Raw genomic sequence first — 13099 nt, 5'->3', positions numbered from 1 at the left:
CAGCAATTGAAATTGTGTATAAAGCGTGTCACTTCTACGACTAATCAATGTTTTAATCAGGGGCGGATCCAGGACGGACTTCTGGGCGGGACGGTGGGTTGTAATACTGCTACTTAGTGCCACTTTTAGGAGCTCCAAACTCTGAGATGGGTTTTATTTAGGTATATATAAAATAAGAAAGTTTCCCCTTCTGGAGGGGGGCGATTACCCCGATCGCCCCCCCCCCTTCGTGGATCGGCCCCTGGTTTTAATCAATGTTATACTTCAGAGGGAGTGATTAGAGGGCAAAATTGTGGTGCAAGTTTTAAAGAAAGTTTTATTTGGGGAAGAGGAGATTTCAAGAAAATTTTTGGACGTGCGACATGATCATGAGGGATGGAAACCTTTGACATGGTGAGAAATTCCAAAGTAAAACTAAAAAGATAATTCGGTCGGAGAGCACCATAATTTGAATGTGTTACAGTAGTTCGAGTTCTACCTTATAAACTTAAGGTTTACTTCTTAAATGGCGAGTTTCACCTTAAAAACTTAAGATTCACATCTTATATGGATTATATTCACATCTTATAAGATACGCCAAATTTCAACAAATAATAATTAAAAAAGGATTAAACCAGAACACATTCGATGTTATCAGGCTTTTTTTTATTAAATGAAGAAAAAACAGTTCTAAAACACTTTCATATCTATTAACAACATTTTCTTTCTTTTTGCATTTGATCATAATGCACAGTTTATATATAAAACAAACTTTATAGTAATATATGCATTGTTCCATGAAAAGTGCTTTGATTTTCTGTTTCTGGGGAAGTTTCTTCTAAAAATTATAAACATAAATGCAACTGCACGCATTAAGAAAATAATAAAGAAAAAAAAAAAGTCCAAGCATATCAAATGTTTGAATTATCACAGAAATTTGTACACACACGCACACACATATATTAATTCTTATACATATATATATATATATATTTATTTATCTGTCTATACTGTATATGCATATACTGCGTATATAAAACAACAGTGTTCAACTCTCTTTGGCCAACAATTAATTTATTTTATTTATTTATTTATTTTGTTAATGAAATAACGTACTGTTTCTTCTTGTTGCTCTTTCTCTTCTTTCGTACAATCTAATTTCAAAGGATTTCGTTATCGTTGACTATCACTGCACTATATTTTTTGTCCTTTTCTTTTATCACATCAGTCAATGCAAAGTTTTCCTGAGTTTCTATGTCACATCTTCCTTTTTCTTAAAAGCCATTATCCCTATAAAACAGGTTGATGCATCAACTTTTGTTCAGGAGCTCATTCTTAATTTATAGACTAGGTAAAAAATAATTTACAGACAATAGCATAACATGAGTATCAAACACCAGTTAAGTCAAACAAAAACTAAAAATAGGCCTAAGATCCAATTATGAACATTTATCTAATTAATTTACAGTTTAAGACATATTTTGCTACAACGTTGTGTAACTAAGTGATTAAAGACCTCAAAATGATATTGATTTTTATAATTAAGTTACTTCATTTTGTTTTATTCCATTCACATTTTATTTTATTTTATTTTATTTTATTTTAACTAACGTTTCAAATGCACTGACTGTGTTCATTATCAAGGTTCTACTAATTTAGGGAATTGTACAATAGATATATATAATTTTACATTTCAAAATGTCACATGTATTGAAAATGAAAATGAAATGAAATCTTTGAGTTTTACGTCCCATGGTTATGTCGGTTAAGCTAAAAGAAGACGGTGATGATAAAAATGAATGAAATGATCGAATAAAGAAAGTGGAAGGAAACGGGACAACCCTGAGAAAACTCACGCACACTGTGTTTGTCCACCACAAAATTCACTTGGCGCGAACTAGGATCGAACCAAGGACCCCATGTACCAAAGGTGAACCCTCTACCACTGAACCACTGCGGCCCCTAAACAAATATTGTTACAATTTACGGTTTCATTATGTGGAATATACAGGGGTGTAGCCAAGGGAGGGCCCATCGGGGCCGGGCCCCCCCAAATGGTTTCCTGCTCCCCCCCCCCAAATGACCAACTTTTAAAACATCATAGTAAAATTATCTCGTTTCATTCATTTAAAAGTAACAAAGTTTATTGACAATTAATAATTTATGGTAAAATAGTATGGAGAAATATTGTTTTTCCATATCGATCGAAAAAAAGTATAGTATCTCTTCCTTATACCGATCGAAAAATAGGATACTTTTTGTGACAGCAGATTACACAATTTACTGCGATTTATATTTGACAGTTTGAAGACAAACGTTTTAACAAGGTACTACAAATACAGCCATAAAACAAAGTACTAAACTGATTTGTAACTACAGTATATTTTTATATGCTTTAACAAGTGTTTTAAAAGACAGAGGGTGGAAAATTTGGTGAGAAACAATGCTTATATTCAATTTGGATTTCATTCGCTCTCTCTTTTATTTCTACCCAGTGTAATAATTTTTTTTTTTTTTTTTTTTTTTTTTTTTTTAGTCACGAATAATAAATAAATATATTTGTCAGGAAACCGTAAAGAAATTAAGTGAAATTTCAAAGAAAATCAATCTTGTGTAGATAGGTTCTGTATACAAGGTCTTAAATTTAAATATAAAGGTAACCAAGAAAAGTTTTGTTGCTTTTTCACCCACCACCTTCGAACATCGATATGACACCTAACCTGGAAGATGAAAAATAGTTCCCCTCAGCATCGACGACCTTCTGAAAACGTTCTGGAAGGCCATGGAATCCATCGCGGTAGAACGTGGTGGGCCGTGAAACGAAGAAAGTATCAGGTGCATTTTGGACTTTTACTAGGGATTTGAACTGGTGTCCTCTAATGTGATTGTCCAAAGAATGGAACAGATGATAATCGGACGGTGCAATACCCGGGGAATATAGTGGTTGCAATATTGTTTCCCATCCAAGGCGAAAAATGGTGTCCTGAGTCATCCTAGCCACGTGGGACTTAGCGTTGTCCCGTGAACGAGGACTCATTTGCAATTCAGAAGTGATGGCTCCAGAGTTTTGAGTTTTTGTTGAGCACAGCTCAACTGCTGACATTACACAGTTGCATTGATACTCTGACCAGCTGATAGCAGTTCCCGATGCACGATGCACCAAACACACAGAAAGACCTTCTTCTGGTACAGTGCTGGTTTCGGCTGTTTTGAAATCGGTTCATGGGATGCTAACCAATGATGACGACGCCGTGGAGCTTCGTATAGGACACACTTTTAATCACATGTCAACGCCCTGTCCAGAAATGGCTCCGAAACAGTAAATAAACACAGGCGACTGCCGCGTTGCCTTCTGGCCCGGAGTCAAAATATGAGAGACCCATCGACCCAACTTGTACTGCTTCACAAGTTGATGGATGTGCTGCCGAATGGTTTCTCCACACACTGAATTGTAGTCCCAGTTCCTCTTTGTACATGTGTTGGTCTTCTGGCACGTGGTGTTTTCGGGTGTTTCGTCATCGTCCTTAAGCTTGTTAAACCATCGCTGCAATGTCCGCGTCATCACGACACCCTCACCAAAAACCTGGCATATCTTCTGTCCCGCTACAGCGGCGTTTGACCTCCATTTGAAATCGTTCAGCATATATGCTCCTATGACGCTCTGTGGAAGTCCCATATTCCCTCTGTCTTTACGCCAAGTTAACGATGTGTCTGAATTGCCACAACCAGGTAGCATGTTGGATATATCCACAACAACAACTGACGTTCGCCTTATCTCCACTCGCATTCAACTCACGATATGAGGTCCAATTGAACACAGACCTCCACGAAAAGGGACAGAACTTTCTTGGTTACCTTTATAGTTATGCACAAAAGTATAGCGTTTAGTCCCGGGCAGTAGTTCTTGATTAAGCATAATAAAAACTATCCTTAATATAATTTATGGATAATAATAATAATAATAATAATAATAATAATAATAATAATAATAATAATAATAATAATAATAATAATAATAATAATAATAATAATAATAATAATAATAATAAGAAGAAGAAGAAGAAGAAGAAGAAGAAGCTAAAATAGTGTTTTTAGTTTTGCAGACTAGCAGCAACATATTTTTTTTTTTTTTGCTTTGTACATTGTAGCTGGCCCCCCCTCAAAAACGGCGGGCCCCCCCCTACACAAACCTGCTGGCTACACCCCTGGGAATATATAAATATTGGTTTCTTTTTAATGCATACGCAGTTGATCAATTTTACATATCCAGGATTCTTACATCAAAATAATAACAATACTAAAAATGTGCAACATGAGCATAGCAGACAACCAATCGATACTTATAAAGAAAACAAGGAGCAATTATATAAACATCTGATGTAACTGATTCTCGACCAGTTTCAAATGCAATACATCGAATGTTAAAATATTGCTTGTAATTCTTGTTACTTTGTGATTTTTTTTTAAGGAAGTGTTATTCACCCTAAAAATACTTAATGAAGAAATTCTCTTTTCTTCGAAGATAATCAGACCCTGGGATTATTTCGAACATTTATTGGAACTTCTCGTACAACAAATGATTAACTATGTAAAATACATCCTTTCTATTCTAATTTATATTGTCTTATTGTTGATTTTTTCCAAGCTGTGTAGTGGAAAGATAATTTTACACATGTATAACATTTTTATTTAATTATTATTTTTTTTTCATTTTTGACCGACTTCATAAAAAGGGGAAGGTTCTCAATTCGACCCATTTACATATTACATACGTATAGTCAGTGACAAAAGCTCTTTCTGTTTCATGAAATTACTTGTCGTAAATAACTTCAGAATAGAAGGATAATGACGTACAGTTTTCAATAAATTAAAAAGAATATTATTTTCTGTATGTTCCAGTCATACCACCGTTTTACGTTCCAGTCCTGTCACCGTTATTCTCAAAATAAATTTTAAGAAACGGAAAGAATTTTTGTCGCTGACTGTACACGTTATGCGTATCTTCACCTATCACTTCATAGATGCACCAATTTTATCTTTTTTATTTTTATTTATTTATTTATTTACTTACTTATTTATTGTTTGTTTGAAAGGATGTATTTTCCCGGTGGTCTCATGTTAAATTTTAGTAGGAGCTAATGATACTCTTTGAAGCAAGACTATGAAACTTCTCAGTGGATGAAGTATTAATACTGTAATTGAGCGTAGCTATGTGAACGTTTAATTCCGTAACACCTAGACCTGTTTGAAGAAAAAATATTTGTTCACGCAGTTTTCGAGGGCCAACACATCTTATACGAAATTAGTGGTGTCCTATCTTTAGTTTAGGAACGCACCTAAACTACTGAAGTAACGATAAAAATAGAAAAATGAAACCACTTTCGAAGTCCTAAAAAGAAGGTTTTTTTTTTCTTTACAAATTTAAAAGCTATATACCGACTTCAAAAACGTGTTACAAAGCAGAAAATAATTTTAAAAGCTCTAAAAGGAAGATAATAATTTTAACAACCACTACAATTTTGATATTATGAATTTAAAAAAATTAACTCTTTGCCAAGCCAAGCAAATTAATGTCTGACAAAAATACGACTAAAACTATAACTTTACATTAGGTAATAATTTGTTTGGCTCAGCACAAACTTCAAATTTGTTTATTGATAATAATAACATTTTAGCGGTTTCTAAAAAACTATTTGTCTTGTTTACAACTTTTAAATTTATTTTCTGCTTTTTAGCGCGTTTTTAAAGTTGGTTAATGTTATTTTTTTTAATTTAAAAAAGTTTTTTCTTAGAGCAAGGATAAATATGTCTACATAGAATACTGGCAAACATCCTTGTAACCTGTATACTCTGAATTCTAGCCAATTTCAATATCTATTTCCATTTCTATTCTCCTTTTCTTGTAAAAAATTCAATTTTACTTTCAAAGTTTTTAGCTTTCCAAATCTTATTATATATATTTTGGAACTCCTAACCAATCGTGATGTTTTTGTAATAAATTTGATTGTTTTCACTGAAACTCAGAGAATTTTTTAATAATAGTGTTTGATATTCATAAGTTTTCTTTTGCATAGTAAATTATTTTACCTAGTATATAGTTCTGACCTCTTCCTTTCTCTCTAAAATATATACACGCATGTATATAAATGTTTTAGCAAGATATGTCGAAGATAAGCTGTAGCTTTTTTCACACTAAAAATGTTTATATATATATAATATCCATTTGTCTGTTTTATTTTAAACTGTTTTCACAGTTGAAAATAAAATATTTAGATTTTTTTGCACTATATAATACTTTACTTCACACAGACTTCAATCACAAGCCACTCACTTTGTCTCAGTAATATTGTCTTTTCTTTCTTTCTTATATATATACAGTATATATACCGTTTTAACGATATGTTTTTCCAAGTAAGCACAAGAAAATGTTCCAACTTTTTTGTTTATCTCTTTTTTTTTTTAACTTAAGCACTTCACCAAACTTCACATTTATTCTTGGGGTTCATTTTGCTTCCAACTGAACAGTTAAAGGCAACTGCAAAGTCCATAGAATTGGACAGAGGACCAATTACTCTGAGCTTCGGTGGTGAATGAGAATCTTTCTCGATTTCAAGCTTGACAGCTTCGTCTTTACTCGAGGAACACCACACCTACAAATAAATAATTTATGATTATTAATAACTTCTCTATATTTAGGGCTGCATAAATAAACGTTGTAAACATATCTAACCTACACTCTGCGCAGCACGACTTATCCACCTTAAGTAGAAAGAAAATTATATTAAGATAGCGTCCTTGATGTTTGCTCTTGTGATTCTTCTAGATTGAATATTCGTCCAAAAAAACAGGAAAAAAAAAATCATGTCAATTTCGTATCACAGGCTACAGCTGAGAATCTCAAATAAAGATTGGAAATTCACAAGTAAGTCTTTCATTTTGTTTGCAAGGACTGACATTTTACGAAAATTATTACACTACCTACTCCATAAAATATTTTTGATAGCCTTCAATTGGTAAAAGAAACTAATACCGGTAAATGTTTTCTTGTATTAATACCTTTATGAAATTAATGGAATTGTAAATAGTACTACTTTAAAAATATGAGAACACTGGTGTGTTCAAAACATATGAGCGGCTCGGGGAAACATAATGGTGTATCACATTTCCTTACTTTCGAGTGAACTGAGAAAGAAGGTTCAACATTCCCATACAATTCAATACAATGGCACATACCAAACAAATTTCTCCTGCCATCTGCAGGTACATTTCCGAAATTAAAGTACCTACATATTGTTCTGTAGTTCAATCTCAATCCATCCCACCTAATAACTTATTTTCATCGGAAGAGGCGCTTGTCATTATGCTCGCCCGAGAAGCTCTAATATATACATACACATATTTTGGCTTTTGAACAACATACGAGTAGGGTCTTCCGTAGAACATTCTGACCAATAAGAGGAGTTCTTACTTGAAAGAAAGTTTGAGAAACGCTAGATTACAGCATTACAAAAGAGGAAGGAATTGTATAATATGTATAATGCCGAGCTCCCTCGTGGCTATATGCACTGGCGCAAATCCCGGGGGGGGACGAGGGGGACATGTCCCCCCCAATCTTGGACCTGGGGGGGACTATCCCCCCAATAATCTGACTTAAAAAGTGCTTTTTCGGATAAGTGTGATGATTTGTGTCCGACTGCCACAAAAGAATGTAAGATGAAATTGATTTCTCTTGGCTTTTCCATTTCTTTTAAAAAGAATCGTATTCTGTAGTACCATATTTCAAACTGAACTTCGTGCTGTAGTGCGTTTAGTAGTCTCATCAATATGTATTAATTCCACTTCCGCTATTTGGGCACAAATTGCAATAAATGCCAGAGGAGGATATGCCCCTCTCCTCATGCTGGAAAGTTGTCTCAGCTGTAGGTACGGGCTGTGGAGAAATGGGGAGGCATGTCCCCCCCCCCCCCAACATTGGAACTGGAGGCTAGTGCTTTTTGCAGATAACTGTGATGAGTTGTGTCCGACTGCCAGAAAGGAAAGTGAGATAAAATTTGTTTCTCTTGGCTTTTCCATTTTTAATGAAAATGAAGGCGTGCGACTGTGCGTGACGTAACCTGATATGAAATCTTATTTCCTCCTCTTCCCTAGGCCCTAGCACACGAAGAGTATATAGACTATCCAATGTCAGTAGAACCCATCTTTTCAGTAAATGCGCATTTAATCTATTTGTAGTATCAGCCTAGGCATCTACTCATGCTTCGTAAGCTAACTAACTCTATAGCCTATGGAACCCGGAGGTTCAATGCCGCGTTCACAAAAGCTCTCCACTGACTTCTATCCTTAGTCAACTGGATCCAGTTTCTACTTTGTATTCCTATTTCTGCGAGATCCATCTTAATAGTGTCCTCCCATCTGCGCCTAGGTCTTCCTAATGGTCGTTTTCTGATTGGTCTTACCGCTAACACTTTGAAAGCGTTCCTACTTTCTTCCATCCTGGCTACATGTCCTGCCCACCTAAGCCTCCTAGACTTCATGACCCTAACAATGTTTGGTAAGCCGTATAATTTACGTAGTTCGTCGTTATGAAGTTTCCACCATTCCCTATTCCCGTTCCTCTCGGTCCGAATATTTCTCTCGGGATCTTGTTCTCAAATACTTTCAGTCTATGCTCTGCACTCAGTAAGCGACCATGTTTCGAGACCATACAGAACAACAGGTATGATTATCGTTTTATATATTTTAAGCTTCAAATCCCTCGTCAGAATTCGCGACGACAAGAGGTTTTGAACTGAATAATAACTCGAATTCCCTGTTTTTAGTCGACATTTAATTTCTTCGTGAATATGATTTTCGTCTGTTAATATTGATCCTACATATTTGAAAGTATCCACTTTATCAAAAGTATTATTTAATATTTTAACATATCCATAATTTGCCGTATTACGGCCCCGACGCACTTCCATGTATTTAGTTTTCTCTGCATTTACTTTTAAACCCATGTCCATGCAATCGCGTCTAATAAGACCTCTGCATTTCTTTCTATTTTTCTCCTACCACCCCCTACTAAATTTACATCATCAGCGTACGCATAACCTGGTGAACACCGTTCAGCTCTAGGCCCTGGTTGCTATCTTTAATTTTCCTTATAGCGTATTCCAGGACAAAGTTGAATAATAATGGCGACAACGCATCTTCTTGTTTCAGGCCATGGCGTGAAAGCTCGTGGCCAAAAATTTTCATACCCGGACTTTACTTTGGGATTCATTTAAACATGCCTTAATTGATCTAATTAGCTTTTTCGGTATTCCAAATTCTGTAAGAACGTTATACAATGTTTCTCTCCTAACCGAGTTATAAGCCTTTCTAAAATCAATAAATAGTTGATGTACCGGGCTACTGTATTCCCACTTGTTTTTGAGTATTTGGCGAATGGTAAATATTTGGTCGATAGTTGATCGATTTCGTCTAAATCCACACTGATAATTTTCAATAATTTCATCTGCGTATGGGGGCAATCCTGCTAATAGAATGTTTGAAAGGATTTTATAGGATGTTAACAGAAAAGAGATGCCTCGATAATTATTACAGTCAGTTTTGTCGCCTTTCTTATGGATTGGAACAATGATTGATTCTTCCCACTCTTGTGGCAATTCTTCCTTGTTGTAGATAAGGAGAATGAGTTTGTGTATCTTGTTCCACAATTTTTTGCTTCCAGCTAAAATTAACTCAGCTGGAATTTTGTTTAAACCCGGAGATTTGTGTTTCTTTAATTTCTTTATAGCGATTTTGACTTCTATTCGGTTGGGTTCTGGAATATTTGGTTCTGCGGTGTGTATCTTTCTTTCTCCACGCACATTAGTTTTTGGCTGCGTGTTAAGCAAATCGTCAAAGAAATCTTTCCATCTATTTAAAATGCTATCTGTATCAGTGAGAACTGTTCCATCAGCTTTCTCTAATATAAGCACGAGGTTGATAGCCTTTCTTATATTCGTTGATCTCTTTATACATGTCCCGAATGTTTTTATTTTTACTATTATCTTCAAGTTCCTAAATTTTAGCTTTCAAAATATCGCGTTTCTTTGTTCTAAAAGTTTTGGAAGATTCCCGTCTGATGTCTACGAAATTTTGTGTCGTTATTTCATTCGGATTTTGTAGCCAACGTAATTTTGCCTATTTTCTCTTCTCTGCTAGTTCGAACCATGGTTTGTTCCTACGTATTTCCGCGTGTCCCAATTTTTCTTTTGAGAGAGGATGTTTCGTAAGCAAAGAAAAGAATTCAATTGCTGGAATATTTTTCTCTATAATCTTAAGGTTACATCTGTTAAGTAAATAGTATGACATGCGTCAGATTTCTGTAACGATTCCTGTAATGTTGTTGAGATTATAATCATTTTGCTCAAAGAGTATTGTTGCGTCATACATAATTGATATTCTTTCTTCATAGTTTTGGGGAAGTCGTCATTTATATTATTATATTACTATAAAACAATTTTAACGTGGATCTTTGTGGATGCCTAATTAGAAACATACTATTTATAAATATGCATGTATTCAGATTTCAGAATGTTTTCACGGCAGTGATTTGTAATACTGATATGTACTACTACTTCATCTACATCACCTAATATATAATATATTCTACAACAGTTGATCAGATTCATCTACCGCAATATGAGTTTCAACTCCCTTATCTAGAATAAGCCTCAAATCTGCCCACCTTACAATGTTGAAGACAACCAATGGCGTATTTAGGATTTTCTTTCGAGGGCTATGCCCAACACAAGGAAGGAAGTGGCAATTGCCCACCTGAGTTTGAGAATTAAATATATTTTAATTTATGCATAAATTGAAGTTATAATGGTAAAAATTAAAGATCGATAAATCCTATATGATATAATACAAAAATTTAGGAGTGGATCTAACCCTTTATTCTATTCATACAAGACAAAGAAAGCATCCTCGTGGCCTTCCTAATTTCCCGGGCTAATTATTCCCCCGTTTTGATTTTCTTTAATTCAAACATTTCCTTCTTTCAAAAATAACTAAACGATATAATTGTTCCTTTGTTATAATAACTAAAGTCCTGTCATGTTGATATCCGCGCAAGTTGGTGTGGAACACTAGTTTCGCTTATCAACTCCTCTTAGTTTTGGTGTTACTGATGACGGCCAACTTGAATCACAGCTGACAACGGTCGATAAAGTATGATAGGCGAAATGAAAATAGTAACGTCAAGAAAAAGAAACAGAAAAATAGAAAGGGTGACAGAGAGAACAATTAAGGACACAGTTCTTACATGGAATGAAATTTGACAAACACAGTATTATTTCTGAACAAAAAGCATAAGAAAATGGAAAGTCAATGACATTCTTAGAAATGGTAAGAAGGATTATTGTTGTTCGTGGAATGCGTAAAACTAACAAATTATTTCGAGGGGAGAATGAGCCCGATAGCCTCCTAAATACGTCCTAAATTCTGCTCCCCTGATCCTTCACAGCATTGTTTTTGAACATCGCTTATACATATATATATATATATATATATATATATATATATATATATATATATATATATATATATATATATATATATATATATATATACATCAACACAACGAGCAAAGCTATGTGCTAATATATATAAAACACACAATCGCGTATATATAAAACACAATAACTGGGTCTTCATCAGACTTCTTTAATTGGACAAGTGCACAGCTGTACAAGTGAAAGTGAATAACACAGGGGTTACTTGTTAATGAAGGGGCCGGGCCTAATTACAAGTTGATCTCCGGGAAGTATATAAGAGTTGAAGTCTGATAAAGACATAGTTATTGTGTTGAAACTGTTATGTAATTGTGTATTTTATATACAGTATATTATCACACAGTGTGTTGCTCAGTGTGTTGTGTTTAGTTTGACAATATAGAAAAAAAAAGGTCTGATGTTATATTCCATTTCATCGCAGTATTAGATACTTACCGAACGTAATCGACTTCAATTTCATCCGTCTTCTATTACAAAGATTGTACAATAATGAATCGAATTTTATCCTAAAAATATTAAGATAATTTAATCTAATCACGGAGATATGATCTACGATGTTTTCGCACATATTTATTCTTCTTAGAATTACAACTAAGTGTGGTAAATGTACGCATAATTAGAATTAGAAGGTTGATAGTTGATACCAAAAACCAGACAAATCCAAAATCTTATTTATTTATTTTATTTATTTATTTATTTATTTACGAAGCGAAAGAATAAACTTTTGGTGTTTCATCTCTATCCTCAGAAAGTATCTCTTCAAACGTTTAACTTAAATAAAACAGCCTCTAGTTTTGTACAAATTGGTTATTTCAATAGATGTACAGGTACCGCAATGAGCAAAAATGAAAGACTGTACTAATTTCTAAGTGTAAACTTTTGGACTTAGCTGATTTTTAAAAAAATCTACACTTGTATTATTTATTTGCAATTTACCTGAGCAAAACTCAGAAAGAAAAGTTGTGTATGAGTGAGATTTAGGCCAGGTAGAGGTAATTCGGGCTTATTGCTCTCCACCCATTTGAGATAGGCATGGTATGCAGCCTTCAAACCTCCATTGTCGGCGATGTTTTCCCCTGTGGATAGAACAAAGTTTATCAAATTATGTCAGACATAGTACAGTGGATAAACTAAAATTTTATACCATTTGACATTATTAACAACAAGAGAAATAAGAGACTCAAAGTAACACAATCATTACAAACTGTATCATGATACGGAAAAATAGTCTCGCTCGCGACGTCCCCATTAAACACTGAAGTCACAACACTGAATACAAAACGTTTAAGTTTTTATTAGTTTTATGTGGAAGTTGTTAATAGATTAGTTTTCATCTTATGATTATAGTATTGTTCCATCAGTCTTTTAGTTCATTTTGTAATTTGATCAAACAATCAATCAATCACAAACTGTAATATTAAAGTTGGAGCTAACTGATGAACTTGAAATCTAAGGCCTATTTTCTATGCCATGACAAATGTCATATCGCAATTCTCGTAGATAGAAGATGTTCTGCTTCCAAGGAGGTTTGTCAGTATTTCTTCTAGCGTTTTAGTACGTGAAAGAAGGGGTAA

General features: G+C 34.2%; 1 protein-coding gene across 1 annotated transcript in view; it reads right to left on the bottom strand.

The window, feature by feature from the left end:
• Positions 1–628: 628 nt before the first annotated feature.
• Positions 629–13099, bottom strand: part of Nep3 (M13 family metallopeptidase neprilysin 3) — a 103722-nt gene continuing 91251 nt past the window's right edge. The window contains exons 13-15 of the mRNA XM_081740629.1: positions 12462–12601; positions 6067–6629; positions 629–1269 (exon numbers count right to left, since the gene is read on the bottom strand). Coding sequence (XP_081596755.1) covers positions 6453–6629; positions 12462–12601 — 317 coding nt within the window. The 3' untranslated portion in view covers positions 629–1269; positions 6067–6452. The remainder of the gene's footprint in view (positions 1270–6066; positions 6630–12461; positions 12602–13099) is intronic.

The sequence above is a fragment of the Thermobia domestica genome, chromosome 15 (genome assembly GCF_964235325.1).
Source record: "Thermobia domestica chromosome 15, izTheDome1.hap1.1, whole genome shotgun sequence".
NCBI classification, from domain to species: domain Eukaryota; kingdom Metazoa; phylum Arthropoda; class Insecta; order Zygentoma; family Lepismatidae; genus Thermobia; species Thermobia domestica.
This window is presented reverse-complemented; position numbering and strand designations above follow the sequence as displayed.